Consider the following 25,873-nt stretch of genomic DNA (forward strand, 5'->3'; position numbering starts at 1 on the left):
CAGATAAGTAGAGGTGGAAGACATCTGAGTTTTGCATTGACTCCTCCTCACGGGGAGGAGAGAGTTAGGGTGGACTTAGATATCATTTGTTTCTACTGTTGACCTGAGACAGTTGAAATACAAGCAAGTTTATATTCCAGTCAGATTAATTTTATTTAATCAAATATGAATCTGAACTGAAATTTACTCAGAGCTTGAATTATCTTCAAAGGCTGAATTTTCTGTAGCTCTGTCATCTTTTTTTTTGTTTTTTAATTAGTTTTGTCCAAAAGATCATGAAATCAAAATTGTGTTGAACAAATCTCCAAAATGTTTAAGCAAGACACAATAAACCAAAAGAGAGATCTATTTAAAACAAAGTAGGGATAGTGTTTCTGCTCACAACTGCAGCATAATGACACAGAATTGTATGTAGTAAAAAAGAAACTACTAATGACCACTGACCACTAACGGTGAGACGTGAGATGAAAAGACGGTTTCTCAGTGACCTGGTGTGAAATCATTAGTGGTCTGAGGGCTCCTCCTCTGGTGGCTTCATGTTACAAGTGTTCAGGCACTGAGGGGTTTTTGTTCAGGTCTACTGATGGTTTGTGTTATTGTGACTCTCTGGCACAATAATACACAGCAGTGTCTTCAGGCTGCACATTCTGTCCATTTAGAGTCACTGCTCTTGCAGAAGTGTCTCTGCTGTAACTGAACTTGTTCTTCAGAGCATTGTTTTGACGAAGAGTACCTCCTCCCCACTGATGAACAATCCACTCCAGTTTTCCTTCACGCTGTCTGATCCAACCTGTTGCGTAGCTGTTATCAGTCAGAGAATAACCAGAGACCTGACAGGTGATGGTCAAAGACTGTCCAGGCTGCACAACCACTGAGTCTGGCTGGATGAGATCAATACTGTACACACCTGTGGAAACAGAAATCAACATCATCTCCATCATTCATCTGACTATTCAGTGTTTCTAATGTGTTTATTAGTGTGAATCCACTGAAAGCTCCTCACAGGATCCAGCTGCCAGCAGCTGTATCAGAACCACAGAGAACATGGTTGATGTTGAAGCTGAAGTGATGTGAGCTCTTCTGTCCTCTCACTGACACACACACACACACTTCACTTTGTTATGAGGAACCTTCATTTGCATATTGTTGAATATTTAAATTTCTCTTTTGTTACAAAAGTGAGGGAATAAAAAATCATATATGAAGACTTGTGTTTCCTGCAGATCGTTGGAGGTTTACAGTTTTACATTAAAGATGTAAAATGAAAATCCTCTCATGCAAAAAGAAACATTGCTTTGCAGCATATTTACAGTATCTACCAGCTACTTTCCATGAGCAGTCCCAGCAGGTAGTTACTGTAATACAGGCTTTAACAGTCTTAGTTTAATAGATCAAGTGGTATTTAACAAAGTTTTAGTAATGTTTTACAAATGCACCAAAGAAATTCCAAGAGATGATTAATTCCATCAATGCCACATGAGAACAACAATACAGCCCAACCTCCAGTCTTGTGTTTGGTCATCTTTAGATCTGCTTTCTACATCTTGTAGAAATGATGAACCAACCCTTGTCTGGTTAATTAATCAAATTCATTATTTTTGACAGTGGAAACTCTCAAATTAAATCGATTTCACATTCAAACATCATAGTTTCATTGTTTTACGTCATATCTACAAAGGTGTAAAACCTTTTCCTACTTACAGTCAGTCCTCAGCTCAGATGGTTCAAAGATCAGTTAGTTAAGAGGAAGGAGATGAGCAGCTGTAACTGTCTCATTACAGAGACAGAGGAGAGAAAAACAAGACTTTAAGTGCCCTCTAAAGGTTTAAAGTGGACCTACAATATATGGTCGAGAGAGAAAGGCTTAAAAACAGACTGAGACAGCAACAATATTTTTTTACAGTTTGTTTAACCAGTTTTTCACATGTGTATTTGAGAGAAAGATGTAATGAGCTTGTCTGATGTGTAGTTGAGTGGAACATCTATAAAGTACAATTGCACATCTGTCTCACACACTTTCATTTAAAAACCCATCAGTCACTGATCAGCAGTTAGTAAAGTGCTGAGACGTGAATACTGTGAGAAAAGAAAACTGTTTTTTCCGAAATTGTTGAATGATTTTTTGATGATTATTGGTGTTGGTTGATGATGATTATTGTTCTCACAGCCAGTTTCTATAAAACCAACAATAAATGAAGGTAAAATGAAAATACAGTCATTTACTAGCATCCATCAGCACAATAAAGATGGGAAATAGGATTTTGTACAGCTGTTCAACCAACTCCAGTCACTGTGAGTCTCGAGCACAATAATAAACAGCAGAATCTTCAGTCTTCAGACTGTTCATCTGCAGATACAGCTGCTGTCTGCTGTTGTCTCTGGAGATGGTAAACCGGCCTTGGACTGACTGAGAGTAGGATTTGCCACTACCAGTATCATGCCAGGCAATCCACTCCAGTCCTTTTCCAGGAGCCTGTCTGATCCAGGCCATGTAGTAGCTGCTGAATGTGAATCCAGAGGCTGTACAGGTCAGTCTGTGGGATTCTCCAGGCCTTTTAACCACTGGTTCAGATTCTGTCAGAGTCTGACCATCAACACCTGTCAAGATGAAAAAGAGAACACCACTTGGATTAAGATGGTAACTCAAGGAAATGCTCAACTCTGTCATATGAAGTTCATGAACTATTTTCACCTGCCCAGCAGAGAGTTAAAAGCAGCAGTCCTGTCCTATAGTCCATCATGTTAAACTGTGTGTCCACTGTTCTCTGTCATCCTCTCTGCAGTCAGATAAGTAGAGGTGAAAGACATCTGAGTTTTGCATTGACTCCTCCTCACAGGAAGGAGAGAATGAAACAGTAAACTATGAAACTGTATTATTGATGTTCATCTAGTTACGGTGGTTGTCCTCCATCATTACGCACAGTCAGCATCATGTTTAACAGGTTATCTGTATCTCCTGCCATTGTTGGAGCACTTTTACAGAAGCACTTCTACAGGTCCTATCAGAGAGTCAAACTGCCTCTATGGTGATTCAGGTTGAAGGAACTTTTGAATTATTTTCTCAGTCTTCATATGTCATACCAATTTATTAAGGACATCAAGGGAGAGAAACCACAGGAGGAATAAGAGTGAGAATAATTGATTCATACTCCACCTATTCATATATTAGAATTTATATATTTTAAACAGAGTAAGGTTAATTTTAGGCTTATTATGATTATTTGTTAAACTAACACTTTAAATATAAAAACATGAACATATGCTTTGTGATATTTATATTCCTTTAAATGAACTCTTAACATTTCTAAATATGTTCACAGGCAGTTTCTCTCAGTGAACTGGTGTGAAATCATTAGTGGTCTGAGGGCTCCAAGTGTTCAGGCACTGAGGGGTTTTTGTTCAGGTCTACTGATGGTTTGTGTTATTGTGTGATGTGACTCTCTAGCACAGTAATACACAGCAGTGTCTTCAGGCTGCACATTCTGTCCATTTAGAGTCACTGTGTTGCTGGAAGAGTCTAAGTCGATACTGAACTTGTTTTTTAGTGAATCTTTGTAGTATGTGCCGTGTCCAATATGTGCACTTCCAAACCACTCCAGTGCTTTCCCTGCAGGCTGTCTGATCCAATGTGTGCGACAGCTGCTAACAGAATAAGAGACCTGACAGGTGATGGTGAGACGTTGACCTGGCTGCACAGTCATAGAGGCTGGCTGTGTCAACTGTTCACACTTCACACCTATTAAAAAGAAGAACATGTTTTGTTGTAAATGATCAAGTTATACAGCAAGAGAAGCAATGTTGACTATGACAAATCCAGAGAGACTCACAGGATCCAGCTGCCAACAGCAGCAGCAGAGCTACAGAAAACATGGTTTATGGTGAAGCTGACGAGCTGTGAACTCCACTGACAGTCTGATCTGAAGTTTTTATAGCTGAGTAACAAGGAAGGTCACTGAGTTTGCATAGAATCAAACACATGAAACATCAGTGTTGGTCTAACTGGAGCCAATAGAAAAGTTTGTTCAGTGTTATTATACCTGCAGAGTGAAAACATGTCTTGACATATTGTCTGCTTTACATATGATGTTTTGATTTCATTACACACTGAACAACAACTATTTGAAAATGCCCCTGCATTTACAGAAAAGACATTTTTTGTAAACAGAGAACAACAATAGACAATTGTTTGATTATTCTAATTGATCATTTATGATGGCAGAAACCCTTCAAATCCAAGTCATCAGTCAAACATTCTCATTGACTAAGTCATACGCACTGTTTCCCACGATCTCAAACCTCCACCACCACATTCTCATCTTCATCCAATAACAACCCGACACAAGGGCCTTTAGCCAATCACTTGGGCTGTAAAACGTCTGAGGTGTTTTCTCTCTCTGCTGTAATTCAGCTGTCATGTTAGCACTGCAAATCAAACCATCCAATCTGGAGTGTCTCTTATGAAGATGTGCCAAACCCTGGAGTTCATTCCTTTCCCCCACCACCAGTGTTTAGACTCTGCGCCGAAGATTCCTCTAATTGGAAGCTTTCAGCTTTAATTACAAAGTCTCACATATATAACACATACACACACACACACACACAGACACACACACACACACACACACACACACAACACACACACACACACACACACACACACACACACACACACAAATAAAAACAGCAGCTCCTTCAGTCCTCCAGCTATTTATCTTATAATCTCTTTGAGACAGTGAGATGGTGAAGTGCAACTGATTTAATGGTTGAAGCTGCAGCCACTGCTGATACAACAGTTTAACTTTTATATTTGATATGATTATAAATCTCTAGTTCGGTGCAGGATTTTAGTGTCAGTCAGTTCAGATCAATAGGAAAAGCAGATCTGATACATAAACTTGACACTGACTGAGCTCTAGTGGTTTGATAAAGGAAATATATTTTACCCTCATATTGTGACCCACTAAGATTCCACATAGATATTACTGTATTACTACATATACACTGCATAATATACTATATACTGCATTAGGTATAAGCATGTATTAGTTTTCTCATATTTGTATTTTATTCTGTTATTTCATGTCTGTGATCATTACAGTAAGAAATTTTTATATTTATGAGTTTAATGGTTATTGGTTTTGGTTAATGATGATGATCCTTCTCAAGGCCTGGTTCAAATTTCATTAAAACCAACAACTAAAGGTTAAATACAAATACAATTAAAGGATACATTAGTACAATAAAAATTGGTGTAGGATTTTGTACAGTTGTTCAACCAACTCCAGTCACTGTGAGAATCGAGCACAATAATAAACAGCAGAATCATCAGTCTTCAGACTGTTCATCTGCAGATACAGCTGCTGTCTGTTATTGTCTCTGGAGACAGTAAACCGGCCTTGGACTGACTGAGAGTAGTAGTTGGTGCTACCACCGTTGGTTTCAGCTGTTATCCATTCTAGGCCTTTTCCAGCAGCCTGTCTGACCCAAGCCATCCAGTTGCTACTGATTGACAATCCAGAGGCTGTACAGGTCAGTCTGTGGGATTCTCCAGGCCTCTTAACCACTGGTTCAGATTCTGTCAGAGTCTGACCATCAACACCTGTCAAGACAAAAGAGAAATCAGTCGTTTGCTATAATGTGACAACCTTTTGAAGACAGATTCAATTCAAGATCAGAGAATCTCTTCACCTGCCCAGTAGAGAGTTAAAAGCAGCAGTCCTGTCCTATAGTCCATCATGTTAAACTGTGTGTCCACTGTTCTCTGTCATCCTCTCTGCAGTCAGATAAGTAGAGGTGGAAGACATCTGAGTTTTGCATTGACTCCTCCTCACAGGGAGGAGAGAATGGAATGAGGAAGTTGGTTGCCCTTAATAAGCATTACCTTGCGTAAAACCTAAGTTTGTTGTCTTCTCTGCAGTTTCATCTTACATTAACTCATCTGCAGGGAGGATGGAGTTCGGCCGTTTGTTTCATTAACTTGAAAAACAAGAACGTGGAAGGTGCAACACCAGGCAAATGAACCAATCCGAACTAACAACTCTAGCTTTGCTTTTACACATTTTAATTAAACCTGATTTTCATACCCATGAATTCAGACATTCCCTAAAATTTAGCCGCCAGAATTTTCCTAACTTTGTGATGTCACAACAAAGCAGTCACTGTTCTCAGCAATGTCCCAGGAGGGACCCACCTGGACCCATTCAGCCTTTCAGGATTTGGTTTCTCTGAGTGTTTACTTGAAATCTGTTATAATTTTATTTGGCCACTCAGAAAACAGTCAGCCAATCAGAAGAGAGAGGAGATGTAAAACTATGTTCGAAGGCAGTTTCTCTCAGTGAAATGGTGTGAAATCATTAGTGGTCTGAGGGCTCCTCCTCTGGTGGCTTCATGTTACAAGTGTTCAGGCACTGAGGGGTTTTTGTTCAGGTCTACTGATGGTTTGTGTTATTGTGACTCTCTGGCACAGTAATACACAGCAGTGTCTTCAGGCTGCACATTCTGTCCATTTAGAGTCACTCTGTTGCTGGAAGAGTCTGAGCTGATACTGAACTTGTTCTTTAGTGAATCTTTGTAGTATGTGCTGTGTCCAACATGTGCACTTCCAATCCACTCCAGTCCTTTCCCTGCAGGCTGTCTGATCCAATGTGTGCGATAGCTGGTAAGAGCATAAGAGACCTGACAGGTGATGCTGAGACGTTGACCTGGCTGCACAGTCATAGAGGCTGGCTGTGTCAACTGTTCACACTTCACACCTGTTAAAAAGAAAATGTTCAAAGTTCAAGATCAAGTTATACTATGAAAGAAGAAATGTTGACTATGACAAATCCAGAGAGACTCACAGGATCCAGCTGCCAACAGCAGCAGCAGAGCTACAGAAAACATGGTTTATGGTGAAGCTGACGAGCTGTGAACTCCACTGACAGTCTGATCTGAAGTTTTTATAGCTGAGTAACAAGGAAGGTCACTGAGTTTGCATAGAATCAAACACATGAAGCATCAGTGTTGGTCTAACTGGAGCCAATAGAAGAGTCTGTTCAGTGTTACTTTATCTAGAGAGTGAAAATATGAAGGGAAGTCTCTACCGCTTTACATGTGATATTTTGTTTTCAATATACACTGTATTTTATAATTTGAAATGATCAATGAAATATTACATATATATTATATATATAGTTATTGCATCTCTGCTTTTCTTGTGATCTATTTGTCAAAATATGATGTTTTGAAACCAAATTTTTAGTTACATTCAATATATAACAAAACACATCCAAAAAATTAACATTACAATAACGATGGTGATAAACACCCATAGAAACTAACAGACCAACCACCAGGAGTCTTACTTTCTGTGAGCCATGTTCACAATCTGTCTAGTATTTTTCAAATTGTTAAAATCCACTTTTAAAATGATCTGAGTTTTTTTCCTCACAGAATAGGTTTACACCCTCCTCTTTACATCAAATATATGAGCACAGCATTTCATTAAGTGCAACAGTTCCACATCCACTGATTTGCTTACTTTTTTATTTGCTGCAAACATGAGCAGTGACAGTAGCCAGGATCATGTATCGACTTACAATATATGGTTTTTCACATGTGTATTTGAGAGAAAGACGTAATGAGCTTGTCTGATGTGTAGTTGAGTGGAACATCTATAAAGTACAATTGCACATCTGTCTCACACACTTTCATTTAAAAACCCATCAGTCAATGATCAGCAGTTAGTAAGGTGCTGAGACATTTTTAATGATTATTTGTGTTGGTTGATGATGATTATTGTTCTCACAGCCAGTTTCTATAAAACCAACAATAAATGAAGGTAAAATGGAAGTACAGTTATTCACTAACATCCATCAGCACAATAAAGATGGATGCTAGTTATTGTGTTATTGTGACTGTCTGGCACAGTAATACACAGCAGTGTCTTCAGGCTGCGCATTCTGTCCATTTAGAGTCACTGTTTTGCTGGAAGAGTCTAAGCTGTACCTGAACTTGTTCTTCAGCGCATTGTTTTGACTAAGAACACCTCCTCCCCACTGATGAACAATCCACTCCAGTTTTCCTTCACGCTGTCTGATCCAACCTGTTGCGTAGCTGTTATCAGTCAGAGAATAACCAGAGACCTGACAGGTGATGGTCAAAGACTGTCCAGGCTGCACAACCACTGAGTCTGGCTGGATGAGATCAATACTGTACACACCTGTGGAAACAGAAATCAACATCATCTCCATCATTCATCTGACTATTCAGTGTTTCTAATGTGTTTATTAGTGTGAATCCACTGAAAGCTCCTCACAGGATCCAGCTGCCAGCAGCTGTATCAGAACCACAGAGAACATGGTTGATGTTGAAGCTGAAGTGATGTGAGCTCTTCTGTCCTCTCATTGACACACACACACACACACACACACACACACACACACACACTTCACTTCCTTATGAGGAACCTTCATTTACATGTTGTTGAATATTTAAATTTCTCTTTTGATACAAAAGTGAGGGAATAAAAAAATCATATATATGAAGAGTTGTGTTTCCTGCAGATCGTTGGAGGTTTGCACTTTTACATTAAAGATGTAAAACAAGGGGGGCATCAAGTGGCGCAGTGGGTTGAGCAAGCGCACCATGGGCTACAGTCCTCGCTGCAGTGGCCTTGTTCGAATCCCGCATCGGATGGTCCTGTACTGTATGTGATTCTCCCTCTCTCTGCCTCCCCATTTCCTGTCTCTCTCTACTGTGCTATCAAATAAAGGCATAAAAAGCCCCAAAAAATATATTTTAAAGAAAAAAGAAAAAAAAAGATATAAAACAAGAATCAGTTTAAACAAAAAGAAAAATTGCATTGTAGCAGTATGTGTGTGTGTGTGTGTGTGTCTGTGTATGATCATGTGAAATAATAAATGATGATGAATTGATGAATTTTATTCAAAATCTTTCCTCTGCTGTAAATTTTTCAAAATTTTATTACAAACAACAAATAAAATAAAAAATAAACATATAATTGTCTCTCATGGTCTGTCAGTTCAGATGTAAAGGAGAGAAATGTAGGATTTTGTACAGCTGCTCAACCAACTTCAGTCACTGTGAGTCTCGAGCACAATAATAAACAGCAGAATCTTCAGTCTTCAGACTGTTCATCTGCAGATACAGCTGCTGTCTGCTGTTGTCTCTGGAGATGGTAAACCGGCCTTGGACTGACTGAGAGTAGTAGATGTTGCCACTGTTGTAAACACTCGCAACCCACTCCAGTCCTTTTCCAGGAGCCTGTCTGATCCAGGCCATCCAGTAGCTGCTGAATGTGAATCCAGATGTTGTACAGGTCAGTTTGTGGGATTCTCCAGGTCTTTTAACCACTGGTTCAGATTCTGTCAGAGTCTGACCATCAACACCTGTCAAGTCAAAAAAGCAATCAGTCATTTGATATAACTTGACAAACTTTTGAAGACACATTCAACTCAATATCAGTCAAACTCTTCACCTGCCCAGCAGAGAGTTAAAAGCAGCAGTCCTGTCCTATAGTCCATCATGTTAAACTGTGTGTCCACTGTTCTCTGTCATCCTCTCTGCAGTCAGATAAGTAGAGGTGGAAGACATCTGAGTTTTGCATTGACTCCTCCTCACAGGGAGGAGAGAATGAAACAATAAACCATGAAACTGCAGAATGAATGTTTACTGTACATGAGTTATAATCCTCCAAGAAACCCTCATGGACGTTTCATTCTTTAAGTTTGTTGCCTTTTATTATTAAGCAGAGTAGATCATGTTAAGACTTTTCTTCTTCTTCAACTGTCATGTTTAACTATTGTCGTTGTCAAGGCGCTATATAGAAACACTTCAGATGTACCCAATACAAAATAAGGTTCATTATATTATTATTCTCATTGGCTATTTATTTAAGACCCCCTCCAATGAATATCACATTTTTAACCTTGATAAAATGTCCATTAGGTGTTTAATACAAGACATATCATGAGCGAAGTAAACAGTCTAAGCCATGACTACATATTTCCACAAATACAAATGTAAGGTACCAATCCTATCAAATTGTTGGGATGTAGAATGGACAAAATAAACCTGAAATTTTGTCAGTACCCAGAGCAAGAGTTTGCAATAGCAAATAACACAACCACTCACACTGTGTCAGCCACCGCCAATTACAAGCTAACAAACAACATAAACTAATAAAAGATGCTAACTACGCTAACCATTCTGATACGTGCGTTAGTTGCCAATTTTGGTCATAACAGACTCCTCATCTGAGTCTGGGTCTGATTGAGGCTCACACATGTGGCTGAGTCACTGATGTTTCCTCTAATGCCAACTATCTACGCTCTGCTCTTTCACCTGTCAACCTAGCACATGCAGCAGTGGTGGGCAGGGCACAAGGCCTGATCCAGAATTTCCCAATGAGGAATGAAGTGTATATGATCTGCCAGCCCCAATTTTTCAACATTTATTTTCAATTTTAATGTGGGAAAACCATGTTACACAAAACATTAATCACAGCAAATCATTTTTTAGATAGTTTAAAACATTTTTAGGGAGGAACTTTTAAAATTACCCTCCAGACATGTTTTAAAGTATATAAAAATACTCTGGAGTGAAAGAACAGTATATGTCAAGATGGTTACAACAGCGGAGAGACTCAGCCACATGTGTGAGTCTCAGTCAGACCAAGACCCATATGAGGAATCTGTTGTGCACCAAAATTGGCCTCTAGCAGACATATCAGAACAGTCAGCCTATTGACATCTTTTATTTTTTTTATGTCGTTTAGTATCTTGTTTGCTTGTAACTGGCAGTGCAGTAAAGAAGTGTTAGTGGCTGAGCTAATGCAAAGTCTTGCTCTCTGTACTAAAATGATTTTGGGTTTCTTTTACCCCCCAGAAGTTGACGGGATTTGTTCCTTAGGTTTTTTGAGATGAGAAACCCAGGCTGTCTGAATCTGTTCTTTTGAGACTGTCATTAATTCACTGCAGTTCCATGGTGCTGACTGCTTTTGCTAATGATGTCTCATATCATATAAAAAAACGCGTGGACATGTTGACATAAAACTTGATTTTCATTAGCGGTGCTCTTTATTTAAATTGTAAGAGAAGCTACAAATGCAGCTATCATTTAGGTAATAATCAAATGTTACTTGTTTTTCTTCTTTTTTTTAAACAATGTAGTTGTTAAGTGTAGTTATCCACTAAAGTCATGCATATTGACTTAAAACCAACACATTGTGAAAAAAAATACTTTGATATTTACATTCATTTGACTACTTCATTAGTACATATGTTCAAAGACTGCTTCTCTCTTCAACAGTGAGCTGGTGTGAAATCATTAGTGGTCTGAGGGCTCCTCCTCTGGTGGCTTCATGTTACAAGTGTTCAGGCACTGAGGGGTTTTTGTTCAGGTCTACTGATGGTTTGTGTTATTGTGACTCTCTGGCACAGTAATACACAGCAGTGTCTTCAGGCTGCACATTCTGTCCGTTCAGAGTCACTGTTTTGCTGGAAGAGTCTAAGCTGAGACTGAACTTGTTCTTTAGTGAATCTTTGTAGTATGAAGCTTCAGTATATATCCATCCAATCCACTCCAGTCCTTTCCCTGCAGGCTGTCTGATCCAAACTGTGGCATATGTGCTAACAGAATAAGAGACCTGACAGGTGATGCTGAGACGTTGACCTGGCCGCACAGTCACAGAGGCTGGCTGTGTCAACTGTTCACACTTCACACCTGTTAAAAAAGAAAATGTTTTGTTGTAAATGATCAAGTTCTACAGCAAGAGAAGAAATGTTGACTATGACAAATCCAGAGAGACTCACAGGATCCAGCTGCCAACAGCAGCAGCAGAGCTACAGAAAACATGGTTTATGGTGAAGCTGACGAGCTGTGAACTCCACTGACAGTCTGATCTGAAGTTTTTATAGCTGAGTAACAAGGAAGGTCACTGAGTTTGCATAGAATCAAACACATGAAGCGTCAGTTTTGGTCTAACTGGAGCCAACAGAACAGTCTGTTCAGTGTTATTATACCTGCAGAGTAAAATCATGTCTGGAAATCACTTCTGCTTATGATATTTTGATTTTATTACACAGTCAACTGTAACTCTTGAAAATTGTCCCTGCCTTTTAATCAATGGGCATTTCATCTTTTTCATTTATTTCTTCAGTCAAACTCGCTGTGAGTGAGATGTCTTTCAGTTTTTTTTCATCTATTCAATCTAATTTTATAAAATGCATAATTTGTACTTATTGACCATTGTCAATCTTTTTTTTTTGGCATAAGTATTCATAACTTGATCAGATAGAGCTATTAGATTTTTCAGATTATGTTGCAGCCCATTTCATGGAAAGGAAAAATGTTTTCCCCTCTCTTTTGGCATCACTATACACAAAAATAAAAGAATAAATAAAAATGTGGCATAATGTTCCTAAAACTAGGGTAAATGTGTCTTCTACATTGATCTCAGCTGAAGTTAGAGCAGTAACAAAAATTCCCTGTAACATTCAATGAATTCCATAAACTTTCAACTACATAGTAGGTTAAGCAGGGTACTGTTAGGTATTATAACTTGTGTTTGTGGTTGAGTTGCATGTTGCTGAGTATTTGTGCAGGTGTGTTGGTGGTTTTTGTCACTGTGGGGTGACGTACACAGTAATACACAGCTGTGTCCTCAGGCTGTAGATTCTGTCCTTTTATCATCACTGTACCAGCAGACATGTCTCTGCTGTAACTGAACTTGTTCTTCAGAGCATTGTTTTGATAAAAGTTGCCACTGCCTCCTCCCCACTGATGGAAAATCCAGTCCATTGTTTTTCCTTCACGCTGTCTGATCCAACCTGTTGCATAGCTGTCATCAGTCAGAGAATAACCAGAGACCTGACAGGTGATGGTCAAAGACTGTCCAGACTGCTCAACCAGTGAGTCTGGCTGGATGAGATCAATGCTGTACACACCTGTGGAAACAGAAATCAACATTATCTCCATCATTCACTGACATTCAGTGTTTCTAATGTGTTTATTAGTGTGAATCCACTGAAAGCTCCTCACAGGATCCAGCTGCCAGCAGCTGTATCAGAACCACAGAGAACATGGTGGATGTTGAAGCTGAACTGATGTGAGCTCTTCTGTCCTCTCACTGACACACACACACTCCACTTCCTTATGAGGAACCCTTCATTTGCATATTGCTAAATATCTAAATTTCTCAAAGTGAAGAAATAAATAAATCATACATCATGTAAGCTCTTGTGTTTCCTGCAGAAAGTCGGGAGTTTGCACTTTTACATTAAATATGAAAAACAAAAATCCTCTCATGCAAAAAGTTAAAAGTTAAACAGAACAAGTGGTATTTTCAAATGCTTTACCCTTTTTAGTATCAAATATACCGTCTACCATCACTTCACTGCAGCTCAGTAAAGAAATTCCCAGAGAAGAATAATTTAATCACTATCACATACGAACACCAATAAACAGCTGAACCTTCAGTCTTCTGGTCGGTCATCTTTAGATCCACTTTTTATATATTGTAGACATGATGCACTAACCCTCGTCTGTTATTTAATTAACTTAGTTGATCATTTCTGACAGTGGAAACTATTTCAAAGAACTCCTCAAACATTTTGATTCACTTTCCAACATCAAATTAACACCAATAAGTTTTTAAATTAGAACTTTAAAATATATGAAAACATGTAAAATCTCTTTCTCTCCGATGGTTCAGAGATCAGTTAGTTAAGATGAAGGAGATGAGCAGCTGTAACTGTCTCATTACAGAGACAGAGGAGAGAAAAACAAGACTTTAACTGCCCTCTAAAGGTTTAAAGTGGACCTACAATATATGGTCGAGAGAGAAAGGCTTAAAAACAGACTGAGACACCAACAATAAAGATGTTCTGATTTTTCTTCCTATTTCAGTGTGTTTGACCAGATTTTCATGTTTGTTCGTGAGAAAAATGTAGAGAGATTAATATTCATTAAGTACAAATTGCACATCACTCTTATACACTTTCTACACAGGTTAAATCACAAAGTCTCACAAACACAAGAATAAGCAGCAGCTCCTTCAGTCCTCCAGCTGTTTATCTTGAAATCTCTTTGAGAGAGTGAGATGGTGAAGTGCAACTGATGTAACAGTTGAAGCTGCAGCCACTGCTGATCCACCAGTTCAACTTTTATATTTGATATAGTTATAAATCTGTAGTTCAGCGCTGAGTGTCAGTCAGTTCAGATCAGGGAGAAAAGAAGGTCACATTACACTGACACAGCTCTACTGTTTTTATAAAGGAAAATTATTTTTCACCCTCATATTGTGATGCATTCGACATAGTTGTTACTCTAACTCACCTAAAACTGTATGTATATAGGACATAGTATTTCTGTTAATTTATACTCATACCATTGATTTCAGCAACCAGATTGCTGCTGTGAATTGTGAACTACAGTAAGACCATTTTTATGTTTTTGATGTTTAATGTTCATTAATGATGATCCTTCTTGGGGCCAGTTTCCACAATTTAATGAACAACAAAAACAACTAGCTAATAAAAATACAGTTATTCTTCAAGATCTAGCTCCATGATAATGATGAGGACTGTAGGTTTTTGTACAGCTGCTGAACCAACTCCAGTCACTGTGAGTCTCGAGCACAATAATAAACAGCAGAATCTTCAATCTTCAGACTGTTCATCTGCAGATACAGCTGCTGTCTGCTGTTGTCTCTGGAGATGGTAAACCGGCCTTGGACTGATTGAGAGTGTGCAATGTTGGCACTGTTGTAAACACTCGCAATCCACTCCAGTCCTTTTCCAGGAGCCTGTCTGACCCAACTCATCCAGTAGTCACTGAATGTGAATCCAGAGGCTGTACAGGTCAGTCTGTGGGATTCTCCAGGTCTTTTAACCGCTGGTTCAGATTCTGTCAGAGTCTGACCATCAACACCTGTCAAGATGAAAAAGAAATCAGTCATTTGATATAACTTGAGAAACTTTTGAAAACAGATTCAACTCAATATCAGTGAAACTCTTCACCTGCCCAGCAGAGAGTTAAAAGCAGCAGTCCTGTCCTATAGTCCATCATGTTAAACTGTGTGTCCACTGTTCTCTGTCATCCTCTCTGCAGTCAGATAAGTAGAGGTGGAAGACATCTGAGTTTTGCATTGACTCCTCCTCACAGGGAGGAGAGAAGTAGATTACTCTTGAATCTCTTATGTGGTGAAAATTATAGTTGTGATGTTACTGTAGTAACATCGCCACTACAATAACTAAACTTTAACTCATGTAATCTGCTTGATTATTTTCAAGCAGTAATCAGTCAAGTGTTGAACAGCACAGCTGGAAGGGGTATTGTGACAGAATTTGGTCATTTCACAGCAGAAATGATAGTAACAGATTATGTCACTGTTGTGCATCTCAGGTCATCTGCCTCACTTTAGCATTCCCTGTCATCCAGCTCCCAGTAGGTAGTTTTCCTTTCACCCTGTTCTCCTGCACCTCCCTGCATTAGCCACTCCTGATTACACTCACCCAGTATACAAACACCAACTTTCCAGTCATTCTTTGCCAGATTGTTCTTTACTTTTCTCCATCCAAGACTCTTCAATATTTCTTTGACTGATTCACTGTTGCTGAACTTGTTTGTCCCAGACTTGCCTTTCTGATCTGAACCCTGGAAATCACTTCAGCCTTCTGTCCCCGACCTTGAAAACTGCTATTGTGACTTTGGATTTTGGTCTGCATGATCCCGTGCTGGCTCATTCAGCTAGAACCTCCAGGTCTACCAGGAAGATTTCTAACAGCTTTTTAGATTTACCTCTCAGCTCCAGTTTCTGCCTTGGTAGAAATAAATGTCTGTTTTTGTTGTACTGTGTGCTGCATTTGGGGCCTACACCCACCCGTTATGGATTATTTTTAAGAGGATAACATTAGATTTTATGTTTAAAGAAACCACTTTCCTTCCTTCCATTGCCTCTAGTATACTGATGTTACTGCTGGTATAAGTGTAGAAGCTAGTCCTTGTCTGCCTTCTACTTCTTAACATTCAAAAAATAAGTGTGTGCGTGTGTATATACTGTATATACACAGACATATATGTATACACATAAATAAATATACATTTGTGTCTTACCTATGTTTTTTCTTTTGAGAACTTTTGTTTTTATTGTCCTGTGTGCACATGGTGTTCATGCAAAAGAGATTGGAACTGTTCTCATTGGACCAAGTATAAATAAAGGTTGAATGAATAAATAAACTTCACCAAGATAGAGTTTTCTTCATTAGGGTCCTAATTGGCTCTTATTGAACAACATAAGAACTGGTAATATTCATTTAAGGTAGACATAGCTCTCAGTTGACTGGATTGCAATTAATGATAACATCAAACGAATCAAATCAAATTCTGTCTTTGATTCTTAAAAATCAGTTTTAATGTTTAACATGTCCAAAATAAAATCACCACATTGTAAAAGCCACTTACAAAAGTATTATCACTGACTTTTAACTGGTCAGCCACACTTGTACTCTACTTGTACAGCCTGTCAATAATGAGCAACTTAATTTCTTTTAAGTTTTGGTTTTCACTTTGAAATGTTAAATTGTCTGTAACAAATTAATTAAAGAAATTACAAACAAGGTCATGTAAATATATATATATTAACTAACATAAACTTAATTTTAAATAACTAAAATTTAAACACATTTGAATGCTGCTAATTGGAATACCCATGTCATTGTGATCTCTCCATAGACTTGTTGTCTATGGAGGTTTTTGTGCAGCTGCTCCTCTGTCTTCAGTCGCTGTGCTTTGTCGAGCACAGAAGTAAACAGCAGAATCTTCTGCTGTCAGACTCTTGACCTCGAGGTACTGAGTGCTGCTGGACACATCTTGGGTAAAACTGAAACGACTTTGAAAGGAGCTGGCATAGCTTGGTGTGTTTGTATTTGTGTTTATCCACCCCATCCACTCCAGAGCTTTCCCTGGCTTCTGTCTTATCCAGTTAATAGCGTTACTCGTCATGGTATAACCAGATGTGACACATGAAATCTTTACTGTCTCTCCCGGTATTTTCACTTCAGATGGAGGTTGGTCCAGTTTGATTTCAGTCCAAACTCCTGTAAGTAAAGAAACAACAATTATTATCTTTCACACTTCAAAATATTAATCATTTACAGAACAAACATTTTACTTTGTAACTTAGGAGTTGATTATCTTACCATGAATTGTAACCAAAAATAATAAACTCAAGGCAATCATGATTTTATTGAAGATTGCAATTGAGTGGTTCCAATCAAACTCTCACTGTAAATGTATAAAACAGTGTTGGTGCTTCTACCTCAAGTGATTTGACAATTACTGATGTTGTGCTTATAATGAAGGAAGAGTTTGCATAGACCTCCCTCTGCAGGTCTAAAAAGGGAACATGGAAAACAGATACACTTAAATGGCTGTTTGTGTTGTGAGCATGCAGAGTATTTCAGCATCAGGATGAAATTAACAAAATGTTGAAACCCTGGAAAGAAGGTATTCTTTTGCAAACATACTACATATTTTTAAAATGTAAAAGCTACATAAATTACAGTTAAATTTAGTGCATGTGTCCTACTGAATAAAACAGATAATATTTTCAAAAGATATAAGAATCTTTTGAAAACGAATTTCAGGAAAATGATACATTACATCAAACTACAAAGAGCTGCTCTGTCCCAAAGAGTTCTTCAGGGCTCTGTGCTTAGTCCTCTCCTGTTCATCGTCTATGTGCTCACCCTCTATAATATCATCAATCATCATGGTCTCCACTTCCACTAATATGCTGTTCATGTCCAGTTAGCTGCTGAATCCACTATCACTACTCCACACTATTTTCCACAGCCTCCACTTCTCTGACACCAACTTCATGTCCCCATCATCCTGGACCAAGCTGCTCGTATCTTATTGTAATGTTTCACTGTGTATGATGCAGTGCATTGTGCCTGAATTTGGTTTTGGTTTTCCAGGTTATATACTTTGAACCTTTACTCTGGGCTACTCCATTTTTTCTTTGAATAACAAAAAACGTGTATAATTATGTGGGTTAAAAATGTAAACTGTAACAATTATAAACAGGGAAAGTGAGATTATTGATCCAAACTGATGTTTGATTATAACACTGCTGTAAAAAGTTTCAACTAATAATCAATATTAATATATCAATATTTTGAGATATCGACTAATTATTTTAGATTTACTAAATCAGTATTTTGAGAATATTTCTTATTATACTGACCTGCAGGATTTTTCTTTTTTGTTTTAACTCAGTGGTTGAGCTCAGCAGTTGAATTGCTTAACTGAAACTTTAAATATAAAATCATGAACATATGCTTTGTGTTATTTATATTCCTTTAAATGAACTCTAACATTTCTAAATATGTTCAAAGACAGTTTCTCTCAGTGAACTGGTGTGAAATCATTAGTGGTCTGAGGGCTCCTCCTCTGGTGGCTTCATGTTACAAGTGTTCAGGCACTGAGGGGTTTTTGTTCAGGTCTACTGATGGTTTGTGTTATTGTGTGTCTGGCTCAGTAATACACAGCAGTGTCTTCAGGCTGCACATTCTGTCCATTCAGAGTCACTGTGTTGCTGGAAGAGTCTGAGCTGATACTGAACTTGTTCTTTAGTGAATCTTTGTAGTATGTGGTGTATCCAACATGTGCATTTCCAATCCACTCCAGTCCTTTCCCTGCAGGCTGTCTGATCCAAGCTGTGCGATAGCTGCTAAGAGAATAAGAGACCTGACAGGTGATGGTGAGACGTTGACCTGGCTGCACAGTCACAGAGGCTGGCTGTGTCAACTGTTCACACTTCACACCTGTTAAAAAAGAAAATGTTTCATGAAAAATGATCATGTTATCCAGCAAGAGAAGAAATGTTGACTATGACAAATCCAGAGAGACTCACAGGATCCAGCTGCCAACAGCAGCAGCAGAGCTACAGAAAACATGGTTTATGGTGAAGCTGACGAGCTGTGAACTCCACTGACAGTCTGATCTGAAGTTTTTATAGCTGAGTAACAAGGAAGGTCACTGAGTTTGCATAGAATCAAACACATGAAGCTTCAGTGTTGGTCTAACTGGAGCCAATAGAAGAGTCTGTTCAGTGTTACTTTATCTAGAGAGTGAAAATATGAAGGGAAGTCTCTACCACTTTACATGTGATATTTTGTTTTCAATATACACTGTATTTTATCATTTGAAATGATCAATGAAATATTATATATATATTATATATATATATAGTTATTGCATCTCTGCTTTTTTTGTGATCTATTTATGTCAAAATATGATGTTTTGAAACCAAATTTTTAGTTACATTCAATATATAACAAAACATCCAAAAAATTAACATTACACTGACGATGGTGATAAACACCCATAGAAACTAACAGACCAACCACCAGGAGTCTTACTTTCTGTGAGCCATGTTCACAGTCTGTCTAGTATTTTTCAAATTGTTAAAATCCAATTTTAAAATGATCTGAGCTTTTTTCCTCACAGAATAAGTTTACACCCTCCTCTTTACATCAAACATGTGAGCACAGCATTTTATTAAGTGCAACAGTTCCACATCCACTGATTTGCTTACTTTTTTATTTGCTGCAAACATGAGTAGTGACAGTAGCCAGGATCATGTAAATGGTGTTAAAGATTTTAGTTTTCTGTCACTGGTTTGCAGGTTTGCATAAAATACTTTAAATGGCTTCAGTGTTTACAGATGTGTGAAGACACAGACACAGAAAGGAACCTGGAGCCTTTAAGAGAAAATTGACAATAAGCATAAATGCTCAGTTATAATTTTAGATGAAAACTATAGTAGTTCATGCAGTTCATGGTTTAGTTCAGTCCAGGATTCAAATGTCAGTTGAGACCAATGAGATCAATTAGAACACCAGATCTGAGTGTCTCCTTTTAGTAAGAGATGAGAAACCTGACACTGACTGACCTCTAGTGGTTCTAACATTATTATACACTTTCATGATTCACTTTAGCTCGCACATAATTTACATAGTATATGTTGTTTTAATTCAGAGAAAAGTATTGTTTTTGTAATAGTTTAGAATTTTATAAGGCAAGAAAAGAGATTAATTTATTATTTCTAATATGTAATACAACATAATTGAAAAAAAGGGTATAATACTGCATAAACATAATTAAAGTAACTTCATGCTTGAGCTTTTCCACCCCAAGAGATGAGGACTGTAGGATTTTGTACAGCTGCTCTACCAACGTGAGTCATTGTGAGTCTCGAGCACAATAATAAACAGCAGAATCTTCAGTCTTCAGACTGTTCATCTGCAGATACACCTGCTGTCTGCTGTTGTCTCTGGAGGTGGTAAACCGGCCTTGCACTGACTGAGAGTAGTATTTTGTGCTGCCACTATTGGGATCAGCAGCAATCCACTCCAGTCCTTTTCCAGGAGCCTGTCTGACCCAATGCATCCAGTGGCTGCTGAATGTGAATCCAGAGCCTGTACAGGTCAGTCTGTGGGATTCTCCAGGCCTTTTAACCACTGGTTCAGATTGTGTCAGAGTCTGACCATCAACACCTGTCAAGACAAAAGAGAAATCAGTCGTTTGCTATAATGTCACAACCTTTTGAAGACAGTTTGAATTCAAGATCAGAAAAACTCTTCACCTGCCCAGCAGAGAGTTAAAAGCAGCAGTCCTGTCCTATAGTCCATCATGTTAAACTGTGTGTCCACTGTTCTCTGTCATCCTTTCTGCAGTCAGATAAGTAGAGGTGGAAGACATCTGAGTTTTGCATTGACTCCTCCTCACAGGGAGGAGAGAAGTGGAGTGGACTTGGATGTCAACTTGTCCGGTGAAAGTGGAACAAATGTTTAATGACTACAAATTTCTCTCCAAGTCGGTGAAATTCCAATTTTTTCTGATGCATTTCAAATGTAATATCTTGTTGGTCAACATGAACACAGCAGCCAAATAACAACACACAGTCACACAGCAGGCGGAAACAACAAGTCTTACTCCTTTATGATTAGCAGACACAACAGTTTCAGGGAAAAAATGAAGAAAGTTCACTGTGTGTGTGTGTGTTTGTGTGTGTGTGTCACCTCCGATGCTCTAATGCCAGGTGTCACGTGATGACCGCGGCCTGTACGACACAGTTCATCATGGGAAATATGTCTCTGGAGAATCCAGTACATCATCTAGTGATGGGAAGTCTGCTGCTGGTGATAATTGGTGGTTTAGCCATGTTTGTCACTTCAACTAGTGCAGGTTACGGTGCAGCTCTAAGTTGCTGCCATTTACAAACAGACCCGTCATCACCAGATAAACAAGATCCAAACGTAGTGAATGTTTGTTGTTTTTTTTCAGCAGTGATAATCTGGAAAACAATAAACCACACTCTATAAGAGTCTGCAGCTGTTACTGGCTCTTTGTATTCAGGCATAGGAGTTCCACAAATCACACTTATTCTCCAAGAAGAAGGATTATATCATCAATACAGCAGCGATGACTTCTGAAAGTTGGGAAGCCTGAGGAAGCTAACATGAACAGATCCTTGTCAACCGACCAACACATTTTTGTGACTGAACTTCACTGAAAATTTGAAACGGGTGAAGAATGAGAGAGAAATGTCCGCTGGTGAAGACACAGGATTTTGCTTTTGAGATAGATGTATTTTTAAACTTTTTGTCAGGGTCAAAGTTTTTAAAAGCAGTTGTTCGGTCACAAATTACACAAGAGTTGTAGAGTAAATACATCAGAGAGAAACTGCCCTTGACTTTATTTATTTATATTCTCACATAATCAAATCTGACCATGTGTGTGTGGTTCACCTACATGAGTCTATGAGTGTTTGTGCAGGTTTGTTGGTGGTTTGTGTCACTGTGGGGCGACGTACACAGTAATACACAGCAGTGTTTTCAGGCTGCGAATTCTGTCCTTTTATAGTGACTGTTCTTGCAGAAGAGTCTCTGCTGTAACTGAACTTGTTCTTCAGAGCATCATTTTGATGAAGAGTACCTCCTCCCCACTGATGAATAATCCAGTCCATTGGTTTTCCTTCACGCTGTCTGATCCAACCTGTTGCGTAGCTGTTATCAGTCAGAGAATAACCAGAGACCTGACAGGTGATGGTCAAAGACTGTCCAGGCTGCACAACCACTGAGTCTGGCTGGATGAGATCAATACTGTACACACCTGTGGAAACAGAAATCAACATCATCTCCATCATTCATCTGACTATTCAGTGTTTCTAATGTGTTTATTAGTGTGAATCCACTGAAAGCTCCTCACAGGATCCAGCTGCCAGCAGCTGTATCAGAAAACAAAAATCCTCTCATGCAAAAAGAAACATTGCTTTGCATCATATTTACAGTATCTACCAACTACTTTCCATGAGCAGTCCCAGCAGGTAGTTACTGTAATACAGGCTCTAACAGTCTGAGTTTAATAGATCAAGTGGTATTTAACAAAGTTTTAGTAATGTTTTACAAATGCACCAAAGAAATTCCAAGAGATGATTAATTCCATCAATGCCACATGAGAACAACAATACAGCTGAACCTCCAGTCTTGTGTTTGGTCATCTTTAGATCTGCTTTCTACATCTTGTAGAAATGATGAACCAACCCTTGTCTGGTTAATTAATCAAATTCATTATTTTTGACAGTGGAAACTCTCAAATTAAATCGATTTCACATTCAAACATCATAGTTTCATTGTTTTACGTCATATCTACAAAGGTGTAAAACCTTTTCCTACTTACAGTCAGTCCTCAGCTCAGATGGTTCAAAGATCAGTTAGTTAAGAGGAAGGAGATTTGCAGCTGTAACTGTCTCATTACAGAGACAGGAGAGAAAAACAAGACTTTAAGTGCCCTCTAAAGGTTTAAAGTGGACCTACAATATATGGTCGAGAGAGAGAGGCTTAAAAACAGACTGAGACACCAACAATATTTTTTTACGGTGAGTTTAACCAGTTTTTCACATGTGTATTTGTGAGAAAGATGTAATGAGCTTGTCTGATGTGTAGTTGAGTGGAACATCTATAAAGTACAATTGCACATCTGTCTCACACACTTTCATTTAAAAACCCATCAGTCACTGATCAGCAGTTAGTAAAGTGCTGAGACGTGAATACTGTGAGAAAAGAAAACTGTTTTTCCTAAATTGTTGAATGATTTCTTAATGATTATTGGTATTGGGTGATGATGATTATTGTTCTCACAGCCAGTTTCTATAAAACCAACAATAAATGAAGGTACAATGGAAATACAATTATTCACTAGCATCCATCAGCACAATAAAGATGGGAAATGGGATTTTGTACAGCTGTTCAACCAACTACAGTCACTGTGAGTCTCGTGCACAATAATAAACAGCAGAATCTTCAGTCTTCAGACTGTTCATCTGCAGATACACCTGCTGTCTGCTGTCGTCTCTGGAGATGGTAAACCGGCCTTGGACTGACTGAGAGTGTGCAATGTTGGCACTGTTGTAAACACCAGCAATCCACTCCAGTCCTTTTCCAGGAGCCTGTCTGACCCAGTGCATCCAGTAGTGACTGAATGTGAATCCAGAGGCTGTACAGGTCAGTCTGTGGGATTCTCCAGGTCTTTTAACCACTGGTTCAGATTCTGTCAGAGTCTGACCATCAACACCTGTCAACACAAATAAACAATCAGTCATTTGATATAACTTGAGAAACTTTTGAAGACACATTCAACTCAATATCAGTCAAACTCTTCACCTGCCCAGCAGAGAGTTAACAGCAGCAGTCCTGTCCTATAGTCCATCATGTTAAACTGTGTGTCCACTGTTCTCTGTCATCCTCTCTGCAGTCAGATAAGTAGAGGTGGAAGACATCTGACTTTTGCATTGACTCCTCCTCACAGGGAGGAGAGAGTTAGGGTGGACTTAGATATCATTTTTTTCTACTGTTGACCTGAGACAGTTGAAATACAAGCAAGTTTATATTCCTGTCAGATTAATTTTATTTAATCAAATATGAATCTGAACTGAAACTTACCCAGAGTTTGAATTATCTTCAGAGGCTGAATTTTCTGTAGCTCTGTCATCTTTTTTATTTTTTATTAGTTTTGTTCAAAAAATCATGAAATTAAAATTGTGTTAAACAAATCTCCAAAATGTTTAAGCAATACACAAAACAAACAACTGGAAAATAAACCAAAAGAGAGATCTATTTAAAACAAAGTAGGTGGTCTGTCTATCATTAGTGGTCTGAGGGCTCCTCCTCTGGTGGCTTCATGTTACAAGTGTTCAGGCACTGAGGGGTTTTTGTTCAGGTCTACTGATGGTTTGTGTTATTGTGTGTCTCTGGCACAGTAATACACAGCAGTGTCTTCAGGCTGCACATTCTGTCCGTTTAGAGTCACTGTTCTCACAGAAGTGTCTCTGCTGTAACTGAACTTGTTCTTCAGAGCATCATTTTGATAAAAGCCGCCTCCTCCCCACTGATGGAAAATCCAGTCCATTGGTTTTCCTTCACGCTGTCTGATCCAACCTGTTGCGTAGCTGTTATCAGTCAGAGAATAACCAGAGACCTGACAGGTGATGGTCAAAGACTGTCCAGGCTGCACAACCACTGAGTCTGGCTGGATGAGATCAATACTGTACACACCTGTGGAAACAGAAATCAACATCATCTCCATCATTCATCTGACTATTCAGTGTTTCTAATGTGTTTATTAGTGTGAATCCACTGAAAGCTCCTCACAGGATCCAGCTGCCAGCAGCTGTATCAGAACCACAGAGAACATGGTTGATGTTGATGCTGAACTACTTTTTAAAAAGTTTTAGTGCTGTAACTGTCTCATTAAAGAGATTGAGAGTAAAACAAGACTTTAGCTGCCCTCAATTTTTCCATTGGTTTGTGTCAATGTGTGTGTTTGTGTGTGTGTGTGTGTGTGTGTGTGTGTGTGTGTGTGTGTTTGTGTGTGTGTGTGTGTGTGTGTGTGTGTATGATCATGTGAAATAATAAATTATGAATTGATTCATTTTATTCAAAAAGTATCCTCTGCTGTAATTTTTTATTTTTATTTTATTTCAAACAACAAATAACATATAGAAATAAACATATAAATGTTTCTCATGGTCTGTCAGTTCAATTGTAAAAGGGAGAATGTAGGATTTTGTACAGCTGCTCAACCAACTTCAGTCACTGTGAGTCTCGAGCACAATAATAAACAGCAGAATCTTCAGTCTTCAGACTGTTCATCTGCAGATACAGCTGCTGTCTGCTGTTGTCTCTGGAGATGGTAAACCGGCCTTGGACTGACTGAGAGTAGTAGATGTTGCTACTGGCAGCGTTGATAAGAGCGAGCCATTCCAGTCCTTTTCCAGCAGCCTGTCTGATCCAACCATTACTATAATCACCATCAAACCCTGAATATGTGCAGGTCAGTCTGTGGGATTCTCCAGGACTTTTAACCACTGGTTCAGACTCTGTCAGAGTTTGACCTTCAGTACCTGCAGGAAGTTGAACAGCTCATTAGTTCAGTCACATTGTCTTCATGTATCAGGGTGTTTGTCAGAAAGAATTTTACAAGCCTTACCAGCCACGGTACAAAACAGAATCAGGCAAACAACCAAACAATCAGGTCTGATCATTGTAAAGACAAATTGTCTCTGTCCACTCTGTGATTCTGTCAAAGTCACTCCCTGTCTGCTGCTTTTCAACACATATGTAGAGACTGAGGATGACGGTTTGCATTGACCCCTCCTCCTCAAAGAGAAACACCACATGTCACACATCTCTGGAGAAAGAATTCAAATCTATATCATTATTCTGTGTTTTGATGATGAAGATGATTGTCAGAATAAATCAATTGGCACTGTGAAAACTTGTTAGCTTGCAATGATAAGTCTACA

At 38.6% G+C, this 25,873-nt stretch overlaps 9 gene segments (V, D, J or C); all 9 read right to left on the reverse strand.

Moving 5' to 3' along the window:
- Nucleotides 1-593: 593 nt before the first annotated feature.
- Nucleotides 594-1,109, reverse strand: LOC130185222 (Ig heavy chain V region MC101-like). The segment is given in 2 exon segments: nucleotides 594-907; nucleotides 1,004-1,109. Coding segments are annotated over 2 exon segments (357 nt in total).
- Nucleotides 1,110-2,287: 1,178 nt separating this feature from the next.
- Nucleotides 2,288-2,741, reverse strand: LOC130185225 (Ig heavy chain V region 914-like). The segment is given in 2 exon segments: nucleotides 2,288-2,598; nucleotides 2,693-2,741. Coding segments are annotated over 2 exon segments (360 nt in total).
- A 2,544-nt stretch (nucleotides 2,742-5,285) lies between these two features.
- On the reverse strand, nucleotides 5,286-5,737 carry LOC130184749 (immunoglobulin heavy variable 3-53-like). The segment is given in 2 exon segments: nucleotides 5,286-5,599; nucleotides 5,689-5,737. Coding segments are annotated over 2 exon segments (363 nt in total).
- A 2,149-nt stretch (nucleotides 5,738-7,886) lies between these two features.
- On the reverse strand, nucleotides 7,887-8,368 carry LOC130185223 (Ig heavy chain V region MC101-like). The segment is given in 2 exon segments: nucleotides 7,887-8,200; nucleotides 8,297-8,368. Coding segments are annotated over 2 exon segments (357 nt in total).
- A 710-nt stretch (nucleotides 8,369-9,078) lies between these two features.
- On the reverse strand, nucleotides 9,079-9,527 carry LOC130184751 (Ig heavy chain V region 914-like). The segment is given in 2 exon segments: nucleotides 9,079-9,389; nucleotides 9,479-9,527. Coding segments are annotated over 2 exon segments (360 nt in total).
- Nucleotides 9,528-12,555: 3,028 nt separating this feature from the next.
- Nucleotides 12,556-13,084, reverse strand: LOC130184752 (Ig heavy chain V region MC101-like). The segment is given in 2 exon segments: nucleotides 12,556-12,947; nucleotides 13,042-13,084. Coding segments are annotated over 2 exon segments (435 nt in total).
- Nucleotides 13,085-18,540: 5,456 nt separating this feature from the next.
- LOC130185236 (Ig heavy chain V region 5A-like) lies at nucleotides 18,541-18,962 on the reverse strand. The segment is given in 2 exon segments: nucleotides 18,541-18,830; nucleotides 18,920-18,962. Coding segments are annotated over 2 exon segments (333 nt in total).
- A 4,240-nt stretch (nucleotides 18,963-23,202) lies between these two features.
- LOC130185227 (immunoglobulin heavy variable 3-30-3-like) lies at nucleotides 23,203-23,781 on the reverse strand. The segment is given in 2 exon segments: nucleotides 23,203-23,643; nucleotides 23,733-23,781. Coding segments are annotated over 2 exon segments (360 nt in total).
- Nucleotides 23,782-24,306: 525 nt separating this feature from the next.
- LOC130185221 (immunoglobulin heavy variable 3-43D-like) lies at nucleotides 24,307-24,777 on the reverse strand. The segment is given in 2 exon segments: nucleotides 24,307-24,623; nucleotides 24,720-24,777. Coding segments are annotated over 2 exon segments (360 nt in total).
- Nucleotides 24,778-25,873: the final 1,096 nt, after the last annotated feature.

The sequence above is a fragment of the Seriola aureovittata genome, chromosome 17 (genome assembly GCF_021018895.1).
Source record: "Seriola aureovittata isolate HTS-2021-v1 ecotype China chromosome 17, ASM2101889v1, whole genome shotgun sequence".
NCBI classification, from domain to species: domain Eukaryota; kingdom Metazoa; phylum Chordata; class Actinopteri; order Carangiformes; family Carangidae; genus Seriola; species Seriola aureovittata.